This window comes from Pteronotus mesoamericanus, unplaced genomic scaffold (assembly GCF_021234165.1).
Source record: "Pteronotus mesoamericanus isolate MK-2021 breed Mesoamerican mustached bat unplaced genomic scaffold, CSHL_Meso_final contig_78, whole genome shotgun sequence".
NCBI classification, from domain to species: Eukaryota; Metazoa; Chordata; class Mammalia; order Chiroptera; family Mormoopidae; genus Pteronotus; species Pteronotus mesoamericanus.
Window position 1 is genome coordinate 28,574,844 of NW_026555258.1, and position 27,517 is coordinate 28,602,360.

General features: G+C 37.3%; 1 protein-coding gene across 1 annotated transcript in view; it reads right to left on the reverse strand.

The window, feature by feature from the left end:
* Positions 1-876: 876 nt before the first annotated feature.
* Positions 877-27,517, reverse strand: part of NCBP1 (nuclear cap binding protein subunit 1) — a 34,926-nt gene continuing 8,285 nt past the window's right edge. Inside the window, exons 4-23 of the mRNA XM_054584629.1 lie at positions 26,686-26,842; positions 25,508-25,615; positions 24,820-24,941; positions 23,346-23,415; positions 22,665-22,880; positions 19,764-19,861; positions 19,090-19,153; positions 17,526-17,636; positions 16,693-16,757; positions 15,196-15,258; positions 14,873-14,947; positions 13,641-13,744; positions 11,354-11,476; positions 10,266-10,368; positions 9,361-9,454; positions 8,578-8,681; positions 6,582-6,696; positions 3,454-3,582; positions 2,769-2,882; positions 877-1,358 (exon numbers count right to left, since the gene is read on the reverse strand). Of these exons, the coding sequence (XP_054440604.1) occupies positions 1,245-1,358; positions 2,769-2,882; positions 3,454-3,582; positions 6,582-6,696; positions 8,578-8,681; positions 9,361-9,454; positions 10,266-10,368; positions 11,354-11,476; positions 13,641-13,744; positions 14,873-14,947; positions 15,196-15,258; positions 16,693-16,757; positions 17,526-17,636; positions 19,090-19,153; positions 19,764-19,861; positions 22,665-22,880; positions 23,346-23,415; positions 24,820-24,941; positions 25,508-25,615; positions 26,686-26,842 (2,149 nt within the window). The 3' untranslated portion in view covers positions 877-1,244. The remainder of the gene's footprint in view (positions 1,359-2,768; positions 2,883-3,453; positions 3,583-6,581; positions 6,697-8,577; positions 8,682-9,360; positions 9,455-10,265; positions 10,369-11,353; positions 11,477-13,640; positions 13,745-14,872; positions 14,948-15,195; positions 15,259-16,692; positions 16,758-17,525; positions 17,637-19,089; positions 19,154-19,763; positions 19,862-22,664; positions 22,881-23,345; positions 23,416-24,819; positions 24,942-25,507; positions 25,616-26,685; positions 26,843-27,517) is intronic.

Sequence of the window (27,517 nt, forward strand, 5' to 3'; positions counted from 1 at the left end):
TTTGCTAGTGCCTTTCCATGCCAACTTTAATCTCGTGAATAATACATTTCTTGTCTTAAATGGTGTGCTATTTAAAAATTTTAGGAATTCCCATCTATTGAATAGAGTATATTCTAGGGCCACTAAATGTATGGTAAACCAAAGAGATCATATATTAAGGAAAATGCTTATGATGTAATAAGAATAAAAAAGATACCTATGTTGTACAAATGTTCAAAAATACTACCAATTGTGGGGTTTTATTATGAATTTTTTCTAAGACTTAATGAAAAAGTCTAAAAGTGCTAAGAATTTAAAATGTCAGATAATTCCTTAAACTTGTATATTATTTTACAGTGCACTCTCATTTACTGTCTCAGTTAAGCCTAAACATCATATAGGAAACAGGCTCAAGAATTAGTATTACTTGGACCAGGTTCCATAGAAACAAAATCCACACCTAAATCTAATTCCAAGTATAGCTTTAGCCAGTCTAGTACTTCTAGAGGAAAAGAGCAAGGCCGTTAAGGTAATGGTTCCCAAACCTCTGGGCACATTGTAATCACTTGGGGAGCCTTAAGAACAGATGTATATTCTACCCCCAGAGATTGTAGTTTAGTTTAAAAAATAACATAGATCACCTGGGAATCTTATACAGTTACTTTTCTTTAGTGTTCAGATAAACGTGGGAACTGCTACTCTAACACTTTTTTTTTTTTTAAATAATAACCACTGGTATCTTAAAATACTTAAGAAAATTATTTTGAAAGGAAAATTTCAAATGACATATACCTTAAGAAATCACTAGTTTTAAAGTAGACTGAGATGATAAAACATGAAAAGACCAAAGTTTAAAAAACATATTTTTAGTTTTATTTTAGCCACATTAGGTTATCCACAAGCCGTGAAAAGCTATGCTACTTGGTAATAAACCCATCGGTTCTGTATACTACTTTGTTAGCTGGACCTCTAGTGTTCACATACCTCCAATCAGTTATCTTTTGTGCCTTAGGAGAAAAAAATGTCAATCGGAAAAGTTGTACGTCATGTATATAATACATCCTGTGGTTATTGTCACATTGTCATTAAGAGTATTTGCTTTTTAGGGGCAATTACAGATAATCAATGCCATATCCTTCACTGTCGTCCTCCTCCTGTTTCCTTTAGAAAATGAAAGGATGCTACAAGAAAGCAAGCATTCAAACCATCAAAAATAAGACAATTGAGATTTTAAAAAATCTTGACATGAGGAGAAAATATCACCCTTAAGCCTGCAGGGCACAGAACTGCTGGAACACAGCCAAGATATGAGGGTCTAACTCAGCAGTGAAGAGCAGGTTCTCCAGGGTCACCATATACTGCTGGATGATTTGGTGATGCTGTGGATACAAACGGGGGAGGGGGGTTTCAAGTCAAGAAAAAGAACAACACATAAGCAATCTTGCAGAACACTCCCCTTAGTAGCTCACCCATGTTGTGTGGTGATGGGAACGGGTTGTAGGGAAGAGAGTGTTTATGAATAACAGGCTCCTGAAAAGCCCCAAAATTAAGAAAATTTAGGGAAGTGAGGGAAAGGATGTTCGATAACTTAAAAAAAAAATCCAGTTCTGCCTATGCAATTCACACTTCAAGGTGGTGCCTGCTGGTACCACTATTGTAGGCTAGGTTAATGCTGGGTCACAAGTATGACTTTTTTAAAAAAGATTTTATTTATTTTTAGAGGGAGGGAGAGATACCAATGTGTGGTTGCAGCTTGAATGCCCCCACTGGGGACCTGGCCTGCAACCCAGGCATGTGCCCTACACTGGGAATCAAACCAGTGATCCTTTGGTTCACAGGCCGGCGCTCAATCCACTGAGCCACACCAGCTGGGGCACAAGTATGACTTCTAAAAATAGCCCAGACAGTGACTGACCTAGGAAGACTTTTTTTTTTTTTTTAAAGGGAAAATGGTATATGTTACAAATAGGAATAGCACAATTGCTACTGTTACAGTTAAACATCCGTAAATGTAAGAAATTTTGGAATCACCATTTTTTTTTTGGTTAGAGCATTAAAATAATCTCTTTGCAAAGGAAAAAGAAAAATTAACACTATTAGCCAGTCATCTATTAAACAGTCCACAAAATAAGAAACCCAAATGTCACATTTTTTCATCTTTTAAAAGTAGCTCATCTGCCTGACTGGAAATCAGTGACTTACTGAGCTTATGTGCAAAAAGTGTCAGAAAATGAAATAATCTCTTCTATGTGCACCTTGAATATATTCAGAGCTCCCTAAAGGTCTAGGGCCTGTTTTAATTGGCGATAACTAAATCTAGAGAGTAGTTTTATTTGGAGGCTTAAAGAACCTTTTTCCTTTTATGACTTCTAATGCAATAACTTTTTTAGAATAAATGAGAATTTGGGCTGTCATTTTCTAAAGATACAAAGAATCTGTTTCCCTCTCCTACCAATCTTTAATGTAACTGCTTCTGTGGGCACTGTTTATCATTACATTGTCACATTTTATCATTAGTGTAATTACAGTTCTCTGAGCATTTTTCTCTACATTTTGTATTACAGCTAGCCTTTCTAGCAAAGACAATGGCAGCTAGAAGTCTGAGTAATATAGTACCAATTTAAGCCTAAATATTCTGATGAGGAAACAGTAGCAGCAAATGTACAGGAACTAAAGGGTTGTTATGGATATTACATAACCTCCTGACAAACTGGATGATTTCAAAAAATGGAATATCTTTGTGGCCAAGAATAGTGATGTTTACTATCTCATCAAAGCTTCCCACAAACCTGTAAGAAGATCTGCTGAAGCCTCTCTATACAGTTCTTATACCACGGAGTTAACACGCTGGTCCCGTCCGTCTCACATCGTACTAAGTGCTCGGTCAAGATCATGATAAACCGCTGGAAAGGGGATAAAGTTAAAGAGGTGTTAGTGCATTCTTCAGAAACAATCACACTTTTGACCAAAAGACCTCAAAGGTATTGTTTGTTCTACTCTTTGTGATGTGTAACTTTCATAATTTAATAAATGCTGTCTAGAAAGGTATACTAGTGATAGTGTGAGTTAGTACATCCTTTTTGGCACTATGTGAAGGCCTCAATGTCCAGATTACTTAGCCTGGACATAATTAGAAATGATAACAGGAATCTATGCACAAAAATGATCACCAGGAAGGAGAACCGTCATCTAAATGATCAACAATTGGGAATAATTAAACGAGAGAGGCATTTAACATAATCATGCCCCGTTACTAACGCACGGAGAAATGCTCATGCAACGAATGCTCAGTAGACACCACAGATTTTGGAGGTGTATACGTAGTTCCCTCCAAGTACTGAGCTTCTATTTCTTTTGTAAGTTTTATTTTTAACTTTTATAAATGTGCATGTAGTACTTTTACGACTAAAAATAACATTTTTAAAACTAAATGTATTATTTCTTTTTACATATCAATATCCCAAGCCAACATACCTGAAATATGACAAGGAAGAGGTTCTTTTGTTCACTCTGAGCAGATTCCACTTTTTCCTGCAGCCTCTCTATTTGCTCCTCCAGAGCCCCATCTTTTCTGTCACTGCTTCTGTCGTCGTCGTCGCTTCTCTTCAGAATGCAAGGGAACAAAAGGAAGGAGCCATTTAAAATTGTAGTGGATTAAATCCTAGCAAGTAAGGGGAAATATTTTACTTTGGTCAAATATTATTTGAAGACTTGTATTCTACAGGCAAAGCTCTCCCTGCCCCGCCCCGCCTCACACACCCCAATGTCACAGGGCCAGAGAAATTTAGTGACACTTTTGGGTAATGGCAGGAGGTTTGCTATAAAGCAGAAATGAGTTATGCCTTGCACAGGACAGCCCAATCAGGGAGGTTATTTGTGTTACATATTTTTTCCCTCCAGTCAAAATGAAAACAGCTCCATGGAAGATGCAGTTGAGTCCTGCTATTCATCACAGCGATATTTTCTGAAGTAGCTGTGAACCATGGCTTGCTTAGTACTCAATCACTGTTCCTTGGGGAAATACAGGATTAGGTTCTTGGGGAGCCTCTTGTCACATTTTCATCAACTGGTCAATATATAACCTTGCTTTATATGTGCTGCTTTTGAAAGATCTCTTACTTAATATATATCACAAATAATTAAATACAGTATTTATTTACACTAAAGCACTAGCTGAGGAGGACTGCACATTTCCCGACCGTCAGTAATATGACTGAATTTCTCTGGCCCACAGGAATGCTGTCCACTACACAAAATCAGTCATCATCTCGTAAATCCATAAATGCAGCTACTTCTCCACAGCTTTCTCCCACACTACAGATGTTACTGTGGTGCCCAATGGAGAACCTCATGTACAGATTGGTGAATTTCCTCTTCCATTTTCCTGGGTGTACACTGTTGACTCATGAACACGGAAGTGACAACCAAGAGCACTGTAACTCATGCCTGGACGAAGGTTATCTAACAGATGGATTTTTCCAGTCAGGCACACCATGGCCTTGTGCTTAGGAACACTAGCCAGCGTTTGAGTCCTGTGCTTGGGGGCCATTTTAAACAGTGAAATCCCCAAGAAAAGTACAACATGTGAAAACAAAAAGCACAAATAATGCAGCACTAAATAAATGGAAAGTACAATTTTTTAAATAGCAGAATTGCTACAAAGGCAGAGAGTGCCTTGTTCAATCTCCGCTAGGAACAAGCCTACTGGGCAACTGGAAATTCCCACTGCTTTGCACACGTCTGCCAATGACGAGGGAAGCACCATGAGTATTGATTTTTGAGGTACAAATAAACTTTAGCGAGTAGGTGAGTTTGTAAAAATAGACCTGCAAACAACGAGGACAGTGTATTTTTATAACACTGCTATTTATTCAACAAAACAGATGACCAGTGGAAAAAACTCGGTGCTTCCCAATCATTAATCACTATTTGACCATTTGAGCAGTAACAGAGAGGCAGCTTGCTAATCTTTCATCCTCTAATGAGCCACACAGAAAAGCTGGGCAGGCCTTTGTGTAGCTCAAGAGCCACAGGCTGCTCATCCTTGTAGTAATTTAGAAATGGCTACAACTCACATGTAGTAATTCTCAGCAGAGTGTTTAAGACTGCTGGCGCTCATGGGCTCCACAGACCTGTCAGGCTTTAACAGTTCCCTTCTAGCTCACCCTGAAGCACTGAGACCATTTGTTCAGGTTGCTTTTGTTTGTTTTTTAAGGCAGAAGAAAAGTCCTGATTTTACAGATAAGGGAATAGATCCAGAGGTTACATGACTTTCCCAGTGTCACACAGCCAGCAGGTGGCACAGCCAGAACCTGGCCCCAGGTGTGTTACACACCAAGGAAGAAGGCAGGCACTGCCAAATCTAGAAAGCCCATTTCTTTCTAGATGACACTCTGTTGGTAAGGCCCTATTTATGACGGCCACTGTTCAAACAAAATGATCAGAACCCCCTCACTGTTTTTACAGAATCCCGCTTTTATCTCTAACGCACCACCTGTTATGGGATCTGCCTTATTACAGTTACAGGCTAACCAGATACGTGTTTGTCTCTTCCTAACACCAGACTAAGGCAAAGTTCTAGAGCACCACTGCCCAAAACACCATTCTGCAATGAGGATAATGTTACACAATTCCGTGCTTCCTATCACAATAGCACTGGACACACATGACTATTGAGCACTTGAACTGTGGTTAGTGTGACTAAGGAATTAAATTTTACATTATATTTAATTAAAGTTACATGTGGTTAGTGGTTACCATACTGGACACCACATATCAATAGAGACGGTGTGGCATGAGGGAAAGTTTCTGGAGTTTGACAGATGTGGGTGAGATCCTAGCGCTCTCACTTATAAGCCATGTAACCTTGGGCAAGTTATTTAACATTCTCTGAGCCTCTATACATGTACCAAGTGGGGATGACACCATTTACCGTGCAGTAATTGAGGTCTGTGGGAGTGTGTTTACATATATACACACATACATGTATGTATATAGAGAATAGAAGCCCTTGAACCTGCTACAGGTTCATATAAGTCATTAAACTTGTTTTCACCATCTACTCTGGTAAATGTGTGTAACACTGCAAAATACGTCATGGAGAAAACCAGGACTATGACGCTAAATCACAGAACGTAGCCAGCTCACTGTTTCCCCCGCAAATGGCAAAGTACTAAACTTCTCATTAATATGAGTAGTTTGTAAACCTGGGCATGACTGTCTCCCTCCTCTCACAGTTCAGGCGAAGTGGTAAACATCAACAGTCTTCTCCCTCTTCCCCTCTTGGAGCAGAAACTTGGAGAAATACAAGTGTTCTCTTTTACTCTTCCCATCTGGGAATGACAAACATGAAGCTGATCCAGAGATGGTGAACTTTAGAAAAGTAAGGTTTGTGGTTTCCTGAACAGGTTCATGATGCAGAACAGAGAGTAACAACCCGCCCCACCCGCCATGCTTCTTCCTCTTCCTCCACTTCTACAAGCAGCTCTGCATAATTTGGCCTCAGGAAAAAATAAGTTCCCATCAAGGTAATGAACTCTGAATATTCTCAAGAGTTTCTGGTATACCCTTTTTGACCTTCTATTAACTGAAACAAGACTTACCCGTTTGTGTTGCCTTGCGAGTTTTTCTTTAGCTTCTTCCAGCTCTTTCTGGATCTTCAAAACGTGTTTGTTCATCTTACGAATTGTGGAGTGCAAAATTTCCCAAACAAACAATCTTAAAGAAAAACGGTATTTGGTTACTGTATGTTAAACTATGTTTATAGAAAATAAGACCTCTCAACTTTTCTAAGCTACTCATTCTTAAGGTCTAATAGAGCCTTCCACTTTTTAGGTAGAATCAGCCCTACAGCTCCATTGACACTTAAGCCTCTATCTCTACCCATTAGACTCAGGTGAGCTTCCTCAAGGCAACATAGGTTTTTGTCATTTTTCGTATTTCCATCGTCTACTAGACACACATTGAAGGGATGTGTACATACGCACTGAAATGGCAAACCAGAAAAAACATTAAGAACAAAATTACATGTTCTTCCTAAACATCTGAGTACTGGAATTTTCTCAAAATGGAAACCTAGTCTGAAGCTCATTTTACATTTAACTAGCATACACTCAACCAATTCTCTAGGAACATTTAAGAAACTCATTACTTAGACAATAGCTATAAACTAATTGGGCATTAAAAAATGAAATACATATTTACATGTCAGTTACCTTATCAGCAAATTGCTAAAGTACCAGAATCACCTTGCAGGCTTTAAAATGTTTGTTGCATAAGTGGTTTATTTTCTGAAGAGGCTTCTTAAACTACTTTTCTGTCTATAAAGTAGGTCTCCTAACCCCAAGACATAGCACAAAAGATATGTCCTTCTACAAATTTTTACTTGGAGGACAAGTTTAAGTGGAAGACAGTAAATCTGTAAAACTCAAAGTTTAGAATGTTAGCAGACAGGAGAAAAGAGCAGGGCACTTTAACGCTGGAAGGGGTGCTCAGAGAAGACTTTGTGGAGTTAGGAGCAGTTGAGCTCAGTGTTAAAGAACAGAAGGAGCTCCCAAGCAATGCATGCATTTGAGAACACATGGCTTCGAATTCTGGCTCTGTACTCGGTTGTGTGACTTTGGGCAAGCTACTGAAGCACTCTGCAACACCTTTCTACTTTGTAAAATACAGAGGATATCGTAGCCCCCTCTGCAGCAGTGTTGTGAGTAAATGAGCTGCAAATGTCAATTGCTCAGGATAATGGTTAACACACTTGGGTGGCCAGTTTCCTGAGAGTTTGCAAATCTGAGAATATCCGTTGCTTTCATTTGTGAATGCCAACTTAGACAATATGATTACCTTGGGTCACACCCTTTCACCCTAAGAACTCAGTTTATTTCAGACCAGTGTCCTCTGCCAATAACAGACACAAAGAAGAGGATAAAGGTTGTGAGGGATTTTTACGTCTTTGCAAGTAATTTTCCTTTGTTTCCTGTTTTGTGTCAACTCCTGCTGTCCCAGTGCTGATCAATTATAAGCACTGGGGGCTCAACTCCATGAATAAGAACAAAGCCTAATGAAAGGTCTCTTTCCTTCAAGGGCAACAGGTCTAGAATGCATCTCCTGCATTGAATCTTGGGTTTCTATGATGGAGGTGAGACCTCTGTCCTTCACAGACATCTGGGTGCCCACCAGGCTTCCCCGGCCTCTCCAAGGACGTGTACTTAATCTACGGAGGCTTTGGTTTCTCCCAGATCCTGGGGTGCCTTCCAGGTCCCCAGTGGGGCTAAAATTCTTTTCCGTGTCCCACTGTCTAGCCAAGACCCTGACACACAGCCTGATCTTCTCTTCTCACAGTCTGGGTCCTTACCAGCATTTCCGCTTGACTGGCTGAGTCCTGATTCAACTTATGTATGTGTCCCTAAGAGATGCTGCAACCTAACCGACTTTTTCCACTGTCCAGCTATCTTTGTTAAGTCCAATCCTACCAGACAGGACCATTAGTATGTATTAATATCAATCTGGTTTCGATAAAAATTTGGAGCTTATGTATGAGATAGACACCACATGAAAACCAATCCTTAGAGAATATGAACTTTGTAATGTAATTCATGTTACCTAGTAAAGTCACGAGATAATTCTGAAGAGAAGATCCAATTCGCTACTGCAGCACAGTCAACAATCTGAGTGCGAATCATCTTATCTACTAGCACAGCAATCATCTAAAATGAGGGGAGAACAACTAGGGTAAATTACACCTGTACACAGGCCGTAATAGTCCTGCTGCTACGAAAGTGAAATAAGAGGGCGGGGAGATTCATTTCCAGTGGCTATGGAGCAATGAATGTGACCATTAGGCCTTAAGACTCACTGTGCCCTCTGCTTGGCTCTTGTATTTACTGTAAGAATACTATAACACCAATAAAGGCTGAGCAAGAATACTCTGAATGGTAATACAAGCTTTAAAAAAATGTTTGATATATCTACAAAAATATATAATTTCCATTGAATCCTAAAATTTAATATAAATGTTTTATCATAAAAAGTATTATGTATATTCTGCAATTTATTTAAATGCCTCTTTATAACACATAGCATGAAAACAGTATGTTGAGACTGAGAAATCTGGGGTGTGTTTGCAGAAATTGGATTACATAACTATTTCCTAACAAACTGGTAGAATCTTCAAGCAACACATATTCTTACTATTTAAAATGTGTTATTATACTCCCAAACTAAATAATGATACTTGCTCTTCATTCCACAGCATTAAAAATACAGATTTTAAAGCCATTCTATAGGTAAATTTCATGTTTTACAAACTAAAACAATTGTAATAATAGCCTTATTTTTACACCTATACAATCAGAGCCTCAACATACCTAGTTAAATCGTTTTTACCTGTGGATGGTTCCTCCAGACCTCAAACATAACTCTTAGAACATGTAACTTTCCTTCATCACTTTCAGCTAGGGTTTTGAAGACTTCATGAAACCTTTTGATAATGGGAAGAAAAAATACCATATAAAAACTTATTCATTAATCATTTTAATGTTTCAAAGCCTTTTTAGTATTACTCAACTTCCAGTGCCATATGTAAATGCAAAATAACCAAATGTTAACTATTAAGGATATAAGAGGTATGATTAAGAATTCATCGTTTGTATGGAATTTGTCAGAAAATCTTAGCCCAGGACTGCAGTTTACTGTGTATCTAAGGATAGGTGAGGGCTAAGAAACCATCTTCAAACACAGGCGGTATACCGTGTGGCTCGCGTTCTGTGGAAACCCTGCAGGTACTCTAGACACTCAGAAGTTGAGATGGGGTGAGGAGCCCAGCTTCTCTGTTTGGCTGGAGGAATATCTGTATGTTCTTGCTGCTTTTGGACTGTCTGATGAGTTAGAAAGCCTTGTCTTTAGATGCCAACCTTTGGCTGGCTCCCCAAAATATAGTCAGCTCTCATTTCTTCTTAATTTCCTTTAGAAAGATGCCTAGACAGGGTGGGAGCTTCTTCACTATATATACAACTATCCTATGGACCCAAATTTTTCACTACTCCCTCGACAGGTCGATATGAAAAAATACACATTCCATGTACATATGCACATTGCACATGCAGACTGACAGAAGCCACAAGACCAGGATTTTAGCTACCACAAACCAAAACCCATTATGTCAAGCTCTGTCTTAATACTACTGTTAAGATCTTCATACTCAGTGATTTCAGGTAAAAATGACTATACTGTTGGTATTAAGCAAAGTTCTAAAACCTAAAGAAAGGACATGTATTCTCTGCTACACTTACTTTGCAAGAGCACTAAAGGAGTGGCTGAAGGACTTGGCTGCCAAGTGTAGCAGAGTCTGCACAAAGACCTCTATTTTCAATGGGTTGAAGCTGAACCCTTCATCTGAAAAACATTCCACAGTAAGATAGTTAGGAAGACGTAGGTATAGCAAGTCCATGGTCCCTCACCTTGAATGCTGAGCAGACGGCGCGCTCACATCCAAATGCTAAGTCAGACATTCATATAACATCTTTGAGTAGTACCAGACAATAAAAGACCATTTATTTCAAGTACTCAAAAATAAAACTAAGCATCTTAATTCTTCGTGTTTCTTTTGGGCGTTTCTCTAATTTTTCTACACGTTCAATTTCTTTTCACAAATACCACATAGGTGTCCTGTTCATCTCTCTCTCATGGTGGCAAGATAAAGATATTAATACAAAAAAATACAGTAAATCCTAAACACTTAAGTCTATGTCCTAAGATGTCTATGTTTAAATTTAATACCATCATTTTGACTTAAGCTTTTTAGTTCCATTTTCTCTAAAATCATAAATGTCTTAGAAAAACTCAAAACAAAATCCCAGTCCCTCTCATCACTTGTCTTACCCATTTATTGAATCAAGTAAACTTATAAACTATTTTGCCAATTTTCCTACTCTTGCCATCCCCCCGCCCGCCCCCAACCACCGTAGGGATTTTTGTTGGAATTACATGGTACACGCTCAATCAGTGTTAAACATTATTGTAATAGCTTCATTTGGAGAAAACATCCAACTTTATAATATACTAAGTCTTCCTGTTCACAAACCTTTCTAAAGTGAAAGCAGGCATGCTCAAAAATCTTTGAATTGTAACAGTATATTTTACTCTGTATTTATTTTATATACTTAATGTAAGCTATTTCATAGGGATGTTAGGATCTCTTTATGTAAAAGAGAAAATACCTGCTGTTCTAGGAACAGCTGACAGGCTGAACAGGCCAAAGGAACACACTGCCCCCTGGGCATCCAATCAGATTTAAGAGGAGCTCACGTTGCCAGAGTTATGTTTATGCTCTAACCCAGTCCATACAAAGTTGCACTAAGGAAATATTTCATTCTCTTACCATCATCGTCGTCTTGGTTCGGGTTTGGTACATCTTTCAGAATGCCGAAGATTTCATCATTGGTTGCTTTGCTTTTAAAGGCAACAGCTAAACAGAGGGCAACTGAATGTCCAGGAAGAGAATCTAAGCACAGAATGGGGAGGAGGGTAGGGAAGGTTTTACGACTGCTTGCAAATAGTTAAATAACTCAGACTTTAAAAAGTCCTTTTCTTTCAAAATAGAATACTCTATCCCAAGATCACTATTTAATCTGTACCAAGATAACTCTATGTTAAAAGTTTCATTGACTTATATGTTAATAAGTCAATGGCTTTTCATCCAAAATAAGACATAATTCTCTAATACTTCCTTAAGAACATTTAGCTAATTGAAATGCACAGAACAAGGGGTGCTGATCTTCCTTAGGGACAGTGAAAGGAAATGTGAATATAGTTACATTGTCTTTGGGTAATCCTCAAATTCCTAGGTTTTGTGAGCAGAAAACAGGAGAATCGATGTTATTTTGCATTCATTTTTGCCAATTTCCTGAGTTTGAACAAGGTGAAGGCTCCCAACATAAGGCAGTTTTTTGTTTTTTGCTTTGTTCTTTGAGTCCAAACATAAGCCAACAGCTCATGTGCTGTGACTCCATGTGTTTGCTACTAGTTAATATCTGTTGAATCCTTACTGTATACAATTTGTGCTAACATACACTATAAGGCATCACCAGAACAATCTACTTTTAATGTAAGGGAGACAAAGGGAACAATTAAAAAAGCAATCCTGACATAGAACATCAGTTACTAAGCACTTGCAATGAATAAAGTCAATTATGCCAGGTCACATGTACTTTGTGCTTTTCCTTGAAACTGGGAGAGAAAATCAGTGGGAAAAAAAAAATCCCTACGACCGAGGAGTCTAAATTCTAGCTGGGGATCCAAGATACTCACAAATGAGGTAGCCAGAGAACAACACATAACTGGCTTGTCAAAGGTTAAAAAACCTGCACTGTCATGGAGGTTGGGCTAGACCTAGACAGAGAACAGGGACTGCAGATAGAAAGGGCTTTCCAGCCTGGGACAATGGCTCAAAGGCAAAACCAAGAATCAGGAGGATGGAAAAAAGATAAAAAAGGAAGAGGGAAGTGGGCCCGGCTGGAGCAGAGGTTCACGTGGGGAGAACTGACAGACAGCAAAGCAGGAACAACTGCTGGGAGGGCTTGAAACGTGAGGCTGAGTTGTTTCTATGGGAAAAAGGGAAGGTCAATGTTTAACAGACCCTGAGCTTCTTGATATGAAGGACTGTAACTTATGATTCTGAGCTAATATGAGGCAAAACTCAAAAATCAGCCCTCATAAGTGCCACATCAAGCTCTGCTCTCTCAGGAAAGCACAGCGGTTAAGAGTGCAGCCGCTCAGCCAGTAAACCCGGATCTGAATCCGGGCTCTACCGCTCGGAAGCCATCTCACTCTGGCTTTGCCTCTTCGAAGCCATTTCCTCATTGTAAAACTGGTAAAATAAACATAACTATTTCCCAAGAGTTGCTTTAAGAGTTAAGTGACATAATACCATAGGAAATATAGTTAGCAATGGGATCAACTATATTTATTTCAAGGACAACAGATGAAGTGTGAGGTATAAATGGAAAACCAGGAGTGTGGTATGAGAAGGCAAGAGAGAAGGGCAAATTTCAAAATACAAAGAACCTACACAGCATGAAACAGAAGACTTGTGGAGGAGCCATGTTTAGTGCTATTTGAAAAGACTAACTTAGAAAAACTCCATGCCTAACTCTCCACCAGTGATCACTAAGGTATACCTTATCTTCATTAAGTGTAAAGCACAAAATAGAATATCAAATTACAGTTACTCTGGTTTACTCTGGTTTTGTCCAGTAAACTTCACTGGTCAAAATACAGTCTACGCACACCTGTGTTCCCACACCGGAACTGGTATCAGATGGTAATCTCTGTCACCATGACAAATATACATTTCCATTTTAGTAAATTCTGGCTATAAATTCATCTTGTTATGTTTAGCAGTATATTTAAAATAATGTCATGACTATAACATAACAACCAATATTTAAAAGAAAAGAATTACAAGTCAGTAATACCGAGGTAGATCACAATGAATCTTCAAAATAATGACAAGGCAAATAAACAATAGTGGCTAGTACAGATCACCTTTCAAAGAGAGAAAATATAAACCCAAACAAGAGTTCACTTTTTCCTCCTTAAATAACTGATGTCAGAGAATGTACGCATTGTTACTTTTTAAAGACAGAGGGATTTGTTTGGTTACTTACTGCTACTTTCATCTCCATACTTGTAAATGCAGGTTGGGTTTGCAGGGCATAGAGCTGAGAAGGTAGGAGGAACAATATCTAATATACGCTGATGGTAAGACAACCTACAATACAAATAAAAGCCTCAGAAAATATTGTTCATCAGTTCCATTCCTTGCTAACATCCAACTTACCCAGAAAGTCACAATCTCTAAGACCCTCACAGTAGAATGCCAACTTACAAAAGAAGGAATAACAGAAAAAGAGAGAAACATCACTTGGAAATTATCCTAACAGTGGCAGGTAAAAGGAGATGTCAGGGGAGGTTTAATGAAAAACAGGATGGGTGTAACCTCTGAATATCTCCTACAAAGGAATCAATTACAAAGGGGAAAATGGCGAATTTCGGAGAAGCCTGGCAGACACTGACATGACCAGGTAGTCAAGGTTAACCTCTCCAGCGGTGGGAGTCTCGTGCCTCCCAACGTGCTGCACTGAGAAGAGCACCGATAATGCAGGACTTGAGGTCATGAGAACACAGCAGGACTCAAGAAAGGAAGGCCTTTGAAGCTGATAAGGACATGAAAAGTAGAGTAAGAACCGTTCAAGACTGCGGAATCTGAAGGACGTGACAGCTCAATGCTACACACATTCCTAGGTAGGTCTGAACAAGAAAAAAGGCCTGCTGGGGTGGCGGACGACCTTTCAGCAGCACCTGTGGGTCGCATGGTGGCGTTGCAGCACCGGAGCCAACCCCCCAATCTGGAGGGCCGTATGCCAGCTGGGGAGACAGCGTCTTTGTTTGGGGGAGATACGCAATGGGCCCTTAAAGGCGGTGAGATGATGTCATCTGCAGCTCAGTTCTGAAGGGTTCAGCAAAAGACCAGTGAAATGAGTGCGTACATAAAGAAGGGAAAGAACGAAGTGAAAAACAGAACATGTGTGGCAAAATGTTAATGAGGGAACCTGGAGATCAGGATTGAGTTCTCTGTACTATTTTGTCAACTTTCCTGAAATGTGAAATTATTTCTATTTGATGAAAAAAAAAGTTTTCTGGCTTAATGCACAAAGAATCCAGATGTCATGGCTGCCTAAAATATTTTCAGTCTAAATCTTGATTAAATACTAACAAGGAAGGCAGTCAGGATTTTAAAAATTATATTCTGGACATACAGCACAAATTCAGAGAGGAGAAAAATCCTTCCACAGAAATTAGGAGACCTTAAGCTAAAGAGAAAACACAAAGAACTTACCGCATACATTTTTCTAGAACTTCTCTTACAAACTTTGGTTTGGGACTTTCAGGATCTTGAGTAAGACAATCTGACCTAATGAGGAAACAGTTTTATTAAGTTCTTAAACAGACTCTGTACTTATACCCAACCTGTGCTTAGCTATGAGATTTCCTTCTACCTAAATTATTCCATTTGCATATATAAATATCAAAAATAAACTAAATATTTAGACCACGAAGATTGTTTCTGTTACTTAAATATTAGTAAGATTTAAATATTAATAGTATTTTAAAAATTATAGTAGACTAGAGGAAGGAAAGCTAGGACATAGTAGCTCTTACCAATCTTCCCAGCTCCAACGGAACTGGAAGTTACTTAGATGATGCGAAAACCAATTAATAAACCTATACAGAGAAGTGGGAGGAAGGAACACAAGAAGACAAATGGTTACAGTTTGTACCAGGAACTTATGTAATCCTTCAGACAAATAAAATCCTTTTTCACAGAGGTAAACGAGCAGCATATACCCCTACCTACAGCTGCACCTCCTGCCACTTATCTGTTTCTACGCAAACCCTGTGACTCATCTTCTACTCCCATCAGTAACGGTCCCTATCTCACGCCTAACAGTGCTATCCTTTGTAAGTGAATACTAGATATGATGTGAGTGCCTGTTGTGTGCCAGGAACTGTGTAGGTATTTATATAGTTCAGTAACTTCTGAGGAATGTATTATTTTTCCTATTGACAGTGAAACAGAGGCAAAGTAAGATTAAATTGCAGATAAAACATTTTATAAATGGCAGAACCAAAGTATTGTTTATCATCATACCATAGCCTTCAAACAAAATATACCACTGAAGCCCCCTTTTCCCTAAAAATACATCTCATCTCTCTAACAAGAGAACGATCACCGTAGCAAACTGTATGATGCTGTGAAATCTGTAAGAGCCCAATAAATATTTGTTGAATGAATGGCCTAACTGGGATGCCCGGCACAACTGGTAGTTTCACTAATTAGATTAGGAAAATAAATCAGAAGACACTTTCTTAAAGCGCACCCCTCATGTATCTACAATTTCAATCACTGAAATTAATCAAGATAACAAGTGAATGATACATAATAGCCCTTGCTGATAATTTTCAGGTATGGAATTTGAATAATGAACATAAAAAAAAATCATGGAAATTGGAGAAATATTCAATACCTGTCCTGGTCTGATTTGGGAAACTGACAGAAGAAATAAATACCAGTTAATAAAAGTGGTGCACATATTTCACCCAAAAGACAGTGGGCATGCAATTACCAACAGCGATAATACTCCAAAATGGTATTTGATATAAACAGCCTTGAAGCTGGAATTACATAGAAGCTAGTTATTTTAGCAGACACAATGTCTAAACAAACAAAAATACGTATGTGTTTATATATGATAAATATACACTATTAGCCTTGACTTCTACATAGAGGTTAGCATAAAGCCTATTTTAAAAGCTAACATACCCAATTACAGTGGGAAAAGTATAATTACACCAAAGCACCAAACAAGTAAACAATGAATGAAATGAAATAAATCCTCAGCACAGGCATTGTTTCATGCTGAAAATTAGACCAGAAAGTGTACTGTGACATTACAACAAGGATGAGCTTTATTTTTTTATTAAAAAAATTTTTTTCCCATTTCCATGAGTTTTATTTTTATATGAAAAAATTATTTTGGACAAACAAGAAAGAAAAATCAACTTGGACATTCTTAAAAAGGCAAACCAAATTCTTTTATAAGGTACATGGAGTAGAAGTGGTTAAAAACTAGTATAGAAATAAGGCAATTACTGTACCTGTCTACACAAGTGGTATTCATTGTGTCCAAACGCATGTACAGCATTTCAGTTGCCTGTGCAAGCTGTAAAATCGAGGATAAGGAAAACTATTCTCTACCCTCCTTCAAAAATAAGTTGTGATAGAAAAAAATAAATAACATTTCCTAGAAGTCTATAAAATGACTAATAACTAACATTTTTTAATGTAACTGACCTTTTTAAAAACAGCTTCGAGGTATCAATGTATGATAAATTTTACTTGTATACACCAATGAAATCAAGATAACGAACATTTATATCACCTCCAAAATCTCCCATGCTACTTTGTAATCCATTCTCCCTTCTCCCTACCCCCACAGCCTACGTCCCCAAACAATGGTTTTCTGCCACTAGATTACTTCACATTTTCTAGAATTTTGTGTAAATAGAATCATATAGTATAAATTATTCATTTGGTGTTTTTACTTAGCATAACTATTTTGCAATTCATTTGTGCTACTGCTGGCATCAAAAACTTGTTCCTTTTTATTACAGAGTAGTATTCCATTGTATAGGTATAATAAAATTTGTTAATCCACTCACACTGATGGATATTTGGATATTTTCCAGTTTGGGGTTATTACAAATAAAGTTTCTATGAACACTAATTCCTAAGTCTTTATAGGGACATGAGCTCCCATTTCTCTTATTACCTAAGAGTTGAGTGGCTGGATTTTATGGTACATGTTTAACTTTTAAAGAAACGTCAAACTGTTTTCATGAAGTGATGGAAACCCAGAAGTGGAAATATTTTAATAATCTTTTGAAGCTAGGTCAACAAGAGTAACTTTGAAAAACAAAGGCAAGGATACAACTTGGGGTAGAGAGCCAGGCTGAAGTTTGCACAGTTCAATGAGAAGTGTTGTGTACATCACTTCAATGTGAGGTGGTGCTGGAAGTTGAAACAGCTCTGCAAAGATCACCTACAAAAGAATCAGCAGTCAGAACTCAACCCAGTCTGCGCATGTTTACTATTAGAAAGGCCTCAACATCCTAAATGTAAACTCTAACTCCATGACATTTACAATGAAAGAAAAATTACTTTTTAATCTTTAAAATTATGCTCTTTAAAACATAAAGATCTAAAATTTAATACTGTAATAAAAATCTCTTCCTAGAACTCTTATCAAATAAGAATATGCAAATATTGTTTATTTGATATTCCCAGAGAACCATGCAATGAAATTCCAGCTCTGAAGTACAGGAGTTGATTTACTGAGGCACTCACAGATCCATCAATTTCATTATCATCAGTTAAGTAGTGAAAGCACTTATGGGACTCTGAGGATGCAAATGGAAGATCTGAATCAAGCCATTCCACTCTGCTACTTAAAACCGGTACCCACACACCTTTTTGATAGTCTAGGCCTTCTTTGCCATGCCTCTTGTTCAAAAACTTGCTTCCTCCCTCCCTATATAATGGGTGGACCACCTACTTACAATTCTAAAGCCTGATATGCATTTCTTCCTCTGAATCCCATCTCCTACACTCCTGTACTTCATTCTGGTGACTTCCTACACGTTTTGCACATTTAAAGATATGACTTACATTTTGCACTTCAACTGACATGTTGGTGAGTCAAATTCCAGGCCTAAGCTTACTCACAAATTTTGTAAAACCTAGACAGATGCAGTACTTTTAAGAAAGCACACAAGTGCAGTATAAATAAAAAAGTGAACCTTAAATAATACATCCTAACAACACTCATGAGTATTTTAACTTAAAGAAATATGTAACTGACTGTTTGACCCATGTGTCAAATGAAAACACTTTTTTGGGATAATAAAACTCACAAGGTGTTCAAATGTACTACCAATACCATCCTTCTGTATGACTTACTATGGGGTGAGAAGCCTTATTCCTTCTTCCTACTTCTAAAACAACTGGCTCTTTTGGTTTCTGAGAATAAAGAGTCACACTTAACCCTACCATGTGATACGGGAAATAATATACTGGTCAGGTATATACTACTACTAAGGGGCCAGATAAACACAGTTAAAAATAGATTATCTACCTAAAGTAATACAATATTTTAAAGTATTTAAGCCACTTATATATCTGTTAAGTGGACAATGTATCGACAGAGCTAGAGGTAACTTACATTATCCATGATAACTATCCATGAATGAAGACATACTATATAAATAATTTATAGGCAACTCAAAATTCCATTTGGCTAATGGTTTCAACCTCCTCTTTTCTCTGTACTAACATGGCTAACAGAGCACCAAAACAGACAGCAATTTCCTCGCTCCTCTGTTAACTTTCAGTACCTGACAAGCAGCAAGAAAAAAAAATAAGCCAAGAGTAGATTACAATTTAAGTCAACAGAAAGATTCTGAAACTTAGGAACAAGCTCCCTATAGAACGCATACCTCAACTATGTGGTAGTTCAAGGGGATCTTGTTCTTCCCTGGATAGCTCACCAGCTGTGCAGCACTATAAAAAGTATAATTTAAGGTCAGTAAGCATAAAAAGATACATGAACAATCAAACAAGTAATTTCAAAAGCGGTGTGTTTCTATATAAGGACAGGAAACCTTTTGTGAAATGTTCTGGATTTCAGTTACTTCACAACAACATAACTTATTTTGTCTACCACAAGGAAACTCTTTAATGCATCCAAAACTCTTTGCAAGATCAGGAGTTTAATAACAATACTAAGGAAGCATACTAAATTTACTAACTTAAAAAGTTTTAATAGGGTAGACCACTTTCAAAAGAAATAGGGTATATTCCTTTCCACCTTAAAATGTAAACCAAACTTTCCAAGGCCAATAAGGAAAATATTTTTGTCCACAGCATATCACAAACATCCACACAAAAAAGCTGGCATCATGTGCCTTGTAATAAAGCACAATACTACTACAAAGCACCCAGAGAAGTACTATTTCGGGGTGACTATTTTGAGAAAAGAAGATTGGTCTCAGCAAGACAGAATGTCAGGAAGTGAGATTTTCTTACACTCTTAACATACATTTTGTTCTTATCAAATTATCAAAATTGCTACTTTTTCTCCACTCTAAAAGGTACAAGAAAAGAATCCTACCAAGTCTTTCTTTCCTTCCAGTGGGACTTAATGATGCAGTGAAGATTCTCTTCTATTACAAATCTTTCCACTGAATGACTCCCTGGCATTACAGGGCCCTGGAAAGAAAACCAAATGTATGTACTACAGACCTAGAAAAAAGATTTTCTTTCATTTAATCAGCAAATATTTGAGAGTTTATTTTGTTCGATGCTGTAATGGGTGCTGGGGATGAAAGTTTGAAAGTGTGGAAGCTCTGTATTCTCAGCAACCTTCGTCATTGTGTTCATTTGTACCTACGGCAGAATTAGTGTCAGCTGCAGCGCTCCTGCTATACATCTGACACCACACTATCATAGGCCATCTTCAGTCTTCTAAGAAACAAAACACTTTTTGTATATCATTAGCCCTAAACAGTTTGCTTTACTTCTTTAAACCATAATGATAGATTATTTCCATAATAAACATGGAGGGAAAATTTAAATTCAAATATAGAAACAAAAAAAATATGTATGCATTGTAAGATATCCACACTATGTTGTTTAAAAAAGGTTAAAACATTACCTATTGTTTAATTTTTTAAAAAAGTATATGCATAGTAAACAGGTTCAAAGAATTTATCTTTATTTACTTATTTACTATTATAGACTCTTAATGGTGACTTTTACTTCAATCTTCTCTATAATTTCTAATTTTTTTAAATAAATATTGTTTCCAAAGATCAAAGCAAAAAATCCCAAATCCTCTTCATTTTAAGGGGAAGAGATAATTTGTATTTTGTGCTCTCTGGCAAAGGATGATGGGCACATAATTGAGGCAGCACCAATTAAGTGTAAACAGTACAGATGAAATAAGTTTTGAGGTCTCATTCTAGTTCCCTGCACAAACAAAAATCTAATCACAAAGAGTCTTACAGTCTTATGTAAATTAAGATTTTCAATTAGAGACACCTAATTAAACCATTACATAATGCTGGCTAAGTGTTTTATTGTATATGTAATATGGCAAAGTGGATTGCAAGCTGGTAGTTTCATATACATAATCATCTGACAACTTTTTACTCTGAGATAGATTACACATATACCAAAATTTCACTGATCATTAGCAATTTATAGTAGAACAGAAAAGAGAAGGTAGGAGAAAGTAAACTCAAATTTGACCTTAGATGGTAATACTGGTTCTTGAGCCAATGGTTCTCAGCTGGGGACAGTTTTGCCCATAAGAGGACATCTGGCAATAGCTGGAGACATTTTTGGCTGCACAACTGACATTTAGCTTCTAAATGCTACGGGCAATTAGAGAGTAGAGGCCAGAGATGCCGCTATGCATCCCACAATCCTCAGGGCAGTTCCCCACAACAAGGAATTATACAGCCCCAAATGCCAATGGAGCTGAGCATGAGCCACTCTGATCGATACTGACTGGGAAGCACTAAGGCAGTGATTTTCAACTTTTTCATCTCATGGCACACAAATTAATTATTAAAATTCTGCAGCACACCAAAAAATAATTATATTTTTGCCAACTTGACAAAAAAAATAAGTAGAGATTCATTCACACCAGATGGCTATTTTTGGGTGGCTGTTGTCATTTTTTAATTTGACAGTTCAAGGGAAGGGATCAGTGCCCCTGGCTAAATACTCAGGTATTGCATATTAAAATATTTCGGAGACATACTAGTGTGACTCTTGTATACCGGTTGAAAATTGCTGCACTAAGCAACAGGTATGGCACTTAGGTGAGTTTCTAGTCTGAACAAATCCACTAATCACTGGGCCTGCTGCTTGGCTACTAACATGTGGAGGTATAAAATAATTAAAGCATAGTTACAATGTAAATTTTTTAAAAGATTTTATTTATTTTTAGAAAGAGGGGAAAGGAGGGAGAGAAACACCGATGTGAGAAACATAGGTTGGTTATCTCTCCCACTCACCCCAACTGGGGATGGAACTCACAACCCAAGTATGTGCCCTGACTGGGAACTGACTGGCGACCTTTCACTTTGCGAGACAATGCCCGACGAAGTAAGTAACACTGGTCAGGGCACAATGTAAACTTTTATTTGTTAATACAATGTTAATATCAAAATTATACATTTTCTTAATCATTAAAGTACAACAGCTGCCAACAACTTGACATCATAATAAGAATAGAGATTTTAAAACTGTAAAGTCAGCTTATAATCATCTTTGGGGTTTTTAAGATAAAAATACTTAATTAAAAAAGAATAATTATAGTATAGGAAATGGAGTAGCCAAAGAATGTACATGCATGACCCATGGACATGAACAAAGGTGGGGGGGTGCTTTTTGAAGGGGGCAAAGAGAGAAAAATCAGGACAACTATAATAGTATAATCAATAAAATATAATTAAAAAAATAAAAATAATTACATAATATGAACAGGACAAGCTGTGAGGGTTAGAAAGATGCATATTCTCTAAAATTGGGCATTTTTCTTGAAAAATAGCATCAAGAATAGCTAAAATTAATGAGCATTCATTATGTATTTTGTTCTGTGCATTTTGTTTATTAACATATAACTTATTCCTCTTATAACTTTATGAGACACTATTATTATTCCATCAGGAAGCTAAGGTAGAGAGGTAAATAACTGACCCTCCATCACAAAGCTAGGATCTAATTAAACCAGGATTAAAATCCAAAACAATCTGGCTCTTGAATTTACTCCCTTAAATTGCACACTGTGCTGTCTCTTCATCTATATACACATGCTAAATATAATTTCTTGCATAATGAGGTAATATCACTCAATTAAACTGTTAATTTCATTGCCATTGACTCTCTTAAATAATAAACAACTTAAAATTAAAATGTATCAGAGGCATAATCCAAACAAGACTAAACCACAAGTATGATGCAACCCAGGCCCTTTGACAGGAACTTTTAGTTGGTCACATACCTCGGGATCATCTGTGTAATCAAACATTCTGAAGATGACCCTTGGCATTGGGTACACTGAATCCTCAGTGTGAGGAGGTGGTGTGAAAGGAGGCAAATTGTGCTGAAGTGCTTCACACAGGATGCTGTCAAAGGCAAGATAAGGTCTTAGGATGTGCCGCTCCTGCCAGCGATCCTTTTTCAATTTCTGAATCTGGGCCCACAGGCAATCTAAATACTAAAGACATCAATTTTCAATAATTAATATACATATTTGAAGGCAAGAAGAAATAACATGTTGAGTAGACAAAACCAATAATCACTACTTCTAAAATACAGGGTACAAAAGTAAACTAACTTACAATTAAATATAGTACAAAGGCATGGTGCTAATGACTTCATAAAGTCTATCTATCATCTGAGGCTATTACCTGTTACATATTTCAAATTGAGCATTTAAGTAAAAAAAAAAAAAAAAAAGTCAACTCTATGACATCTGAAATCCCCCAGAACAGGGAATGTTTCATTTATTCACATTCTAACATTTGTTAAAAACCCACTATATGCCTAAGGCTAGGGCGAGGCGAGCCCCTGAGTTAAATGTAGAAGCCTCGCTAACGGAAGGGCTCGAAAACATCACAGAGATAAGAACACAGTCAAGCGCTGACTGTGCTTGGGTCACAAGAGACTAGAACCACTTTACCTCTTCTTGTGGATGTGGTTTCTCAGCAGTCCATACTTGTAGCATGGGCACATGAGTCTTTTGGCGTCTTCTGAATATAAAAATAAAAAGCTACATTTAGGTTTTTAAAAATGTGAAAGATGTTCAGTTGCTTTAGTAAAATGCAAATTAAAGCAGTGAAATACATTTTTACCTATCAGATTGGCAGATACTAAAAATTTGATAATGTACTGTTTTACCAAAATGTAGGCAAAATATGGAGCTTCAAACACTGATAATAACCTCTTGAGAAGATTTGGGAGAGTATGTCTTTGGAAAGTAATTTGACTAAAACTATCAAAATTAAAATTAAGGCACTTCAACCCAGCAATGCCATTTCTAAGAGTTCATATCCCCCACAAATAGGTTTTCACATGTAGACAAAGATATCTGTACAAGAATATTCACTGAAACATTGTTTATAGTAGCAAGAGAAATAAATGTTTCCAACTGGAGTAAAGAAATTATGGAACATTAAAACAGGGGAATACTGTACAACTGTTAAAAAGAATGAGGTAGAGCTTATGTGTTTATGCACTAAATCCAAGTTATATTAAGGGAGGAGCAAGTACAGCGCAGCTTGCACAGGGAACTACCTACCATATGATTAAAAAAGGGGGAGCACACATACCAGTAATCAAATGCTAGGGTATTCATACAATTTTATTTTTATTCTTTGGCAAACATCTACATTTTTTAAAGAAAACCAGTACAACTTTTCAAAACGATAAAAACATTTTTAATTTCTAACATTTAAAGATAGTTTATCATATCAAAAAAGCAAATTTGTATCTTTAGACTTCTTTTAGTTTTATTTGTAACTAAGTAGATATTACCCAAAGTACCAATGAATAGATAAAAAATGAAACTTGCAACAAAATTATTATGACAATATTAAGGAGACACAAAGCCCTTATCTAGTTACCGGGTAATTAAGTTTACTAATAAGTCCTATGGTTAGTATTACAGGTTAAGGAAAACTGTTTTAAAGGACTTGATTTAGGATTAATCTACATTAAATACAGTGTATGTCCTCTGCTTGTGGAATTACAGATGTCGAAATTTCTAAAATACTGTGATTCAGGTCTGGTGGCTGGGATTAGAGCATATTTGGTACCACAGATGATTCTTATGCACACTAATATCTGGAGCCATTGTGTTGAGATATGTTATGTCTTTGCAATATATACAAAAGCAGCTTAAAAGAAGCTATGTTACCAACTCCTCTGCACATATGAATGAAGTAAGCAACATATTTGATTGCTCTGAGATCTCAGTACGTTTTAACAGGAGGGGTATGAGATTACCTAGGAAAGCCTTAGGGAACACTACAGCTTATTTTTGAGAAATGCAATTCAAATGGTGTTACTAAAACAGATAGAACATAACACATTTATAATCTCAGGAAGCTATCCTTTACCTAAACAACAGAGAGAACTAGGAGCTGTGTCCTTACTTAAGATAGCTTTCAGTGTTGGCAAAGATGCGGTCCATCTCTGCATCCTTCTTCTCATACAACTCCTTTCCAACCCAGGGCAAAGAGGACAGAAATGCATACACGTACCAATCCCGTCGCACCTACAGAATTTTTTAAAAGACTGAGTTTAAAATATGTACTAGTTACTTTTCATTCATAGTGTATGCGTATTTATTCTTGAATGAATTTCTGTTGAAGCTATTGAACAGGTCTTAAATAAGATAACTGGTTCCTTCAAAGCATTTCTAGATATTTTAGTTTTCATCTTACTAGACAGAATCATTTAACATTCAAATGTCAGGAGAACCCACCAGTATACCAACCAACTTAACTTTTAGATATTAAAAATTTATAGCATGATAATCTGCTATTTTTTAAAAAATTTTAATTTTAGAGAGAGGGGGAGGAAGAAAGAGAGGGAGAGAAACATCAGTGTGCAAGAGACACATCAATCAGTTGCCTCTCGCACACTCCCACCTGGGGACCTCGCCCACAACCCAGGCATGAGCCCTGACAGCAAATTGAAATGGTGACCTTTTGACTTGCAGGCTTGTGCTCAATCCACTGAGCCACACCAGCCAGAGCTATGTTTTGTTTTTTAATAAGGGTTACCAGTGAAAACTTCCTGTACTATATGGACAAGATTCAGCATCAGGAGCTTTCTTACCTGAGGTACATCCTCTTCCTGAGTTACACTTACAAAATTTTCAAACATAGCTACCATTGATGGGGCTGCAATGACGTGACAATTCACAAGATCAGATAAAAAACGAACCTGTTGGGGAAAACAATTTTTATGAGGCTGAAATATGTCCCCACAATAACCAAACAAATAATCTTGTGAGGTTGAAACCACAGGCGTGAAAAACTAGAGTCCAAGGGTAAAATCTAGCCTACTGACTGTGTTTTCTTGCATAGCCTGTGAACAAAGAATAATTTTTACATATTTAAATGTTTGAAAAAACCCCCAAAGAATACTTTATGATTTATATGTTATATAAAGTTAAACTTCAGCCATGACCATCTGTGCACATATTGTCTGTGGCCGTTTCTGTGCTACAACAGCGGAGCTGAGCGGTGGTGAGAGGCCTTACGAAGCACAGGAATCTGTGCATTCACAGGTTTCCATTCTGTACTACACTAAGAACCTCGACTGTAATAGCCTAGCTCTTCAACCTATAATCTTTTTTTCTACTTGGCTATGTTGCTGCAAAAACCAAGAGATATATGTAAAGAATCACATACTACAAGGAGACGAACTAGGAAAAAGAAACCACTGGACTCGGTAATGAACTCTGTGGTACACCTTTAATGAGAAAAGCTTCAGAAGAGCAGCTGATGTGGTAAGTGGGGAACTGTATTTTAAGAGAAAGAACAGGCGTGCTCTTCCTCCCAGGAACATGCCCACTCTTTTCTTCCCCCACAGGTGTGGATCTCCTAAACTCTAAGGGTCCCCACGAGACTTGCAACCAGGGAAGCAATGGGCAAGTGGCAGCTCGTCCGGGGTAAGCCCCTGAACCTTTGTGCAGGGCGCCCTTTTCTCTGACTTTTCAGGGAGTCAGCAGCAGCCCGGCCTTGGCTCACTGCTGTCACCGACTTTCCCTTCTCCGTGCTCTGAAGCAGGCCCACCTCGGAGCTCCTGCTGCTTCCTCGATCCTAAGCCCTTCCTTGCCTCACTGACCCCAGCTTCAGTAAACGTACTCTCAAAATAAAACATAAATAAAAATTAAAAAATAAAATAGACAGGACATATTATTTGGTTATACTTCACTTCTTTACCCCACCCCATCCCTGTCTTAATACAGGAAAACAAACAAAGGCCCCCCGACCCCCCAAAAAACTTACCAAATATACAGCTTCATTATAGTTGTTTGCTTTCAAAGATTCTTTAAGTTGACGAATCATGGCTTCTACAAATTCTCCACCAAAGTTGTAATTCCTGGCATTCAGCAGTCCAACTAATGTTGTATAAATTGTCAACTTCTCGGGTAACAGACGTGCACTGATTTGAAAACCCAGTATAACAAGAAAACCCCAAAACAATAGTATTATGTTAAGTTGCTGAATTTGTATTACATAAACCTTTTAGCATTTTATTAACTTTGGAACAGGATTACTTTTAGCTGTTTTTAAAACTACTTCAGAAAAGGCATAAATATTGAGAAGAGTTATAGATATGGACCTCACATTTTTCATTTTAATTCTAATTAGTTAATCCAAGAGTTAAAAAAAAAATAAAACACTGTAGTTACCAAACTGAAAAAAATAGATAACTAATGACAGATCAGCTTTTATTCTGTGTTTAGTGGAACCGAATAGTTCTATAGGAAATGGTTTTCATGGTAAAATATCTAAGAAATACTGGGTGAAACAAGTTTCTTGTATGCAGAATCATTAAGGGGTGAGATGCAGCATTTCTAAACTTAGCCAACCAAACGTCATAAAATCAGAATTCCACTTTGAGAAACACTATTCTTAGAAAACACTATTGCTTAGGAAAAATTCAGAACTAAAACTAGTTTCAACTAAGCTTCTATCAGTTAAACTACTGAATTTTTAAAATGGTACTCTGATATAGTAAGACTTCTTTACATCCCCGTTTGCTTACTCCGAGTGTGTTAATTTTCACTAAAAGACTAAATTTATTTGAAATGAAGGGAAGAGGATTCCAGTAATA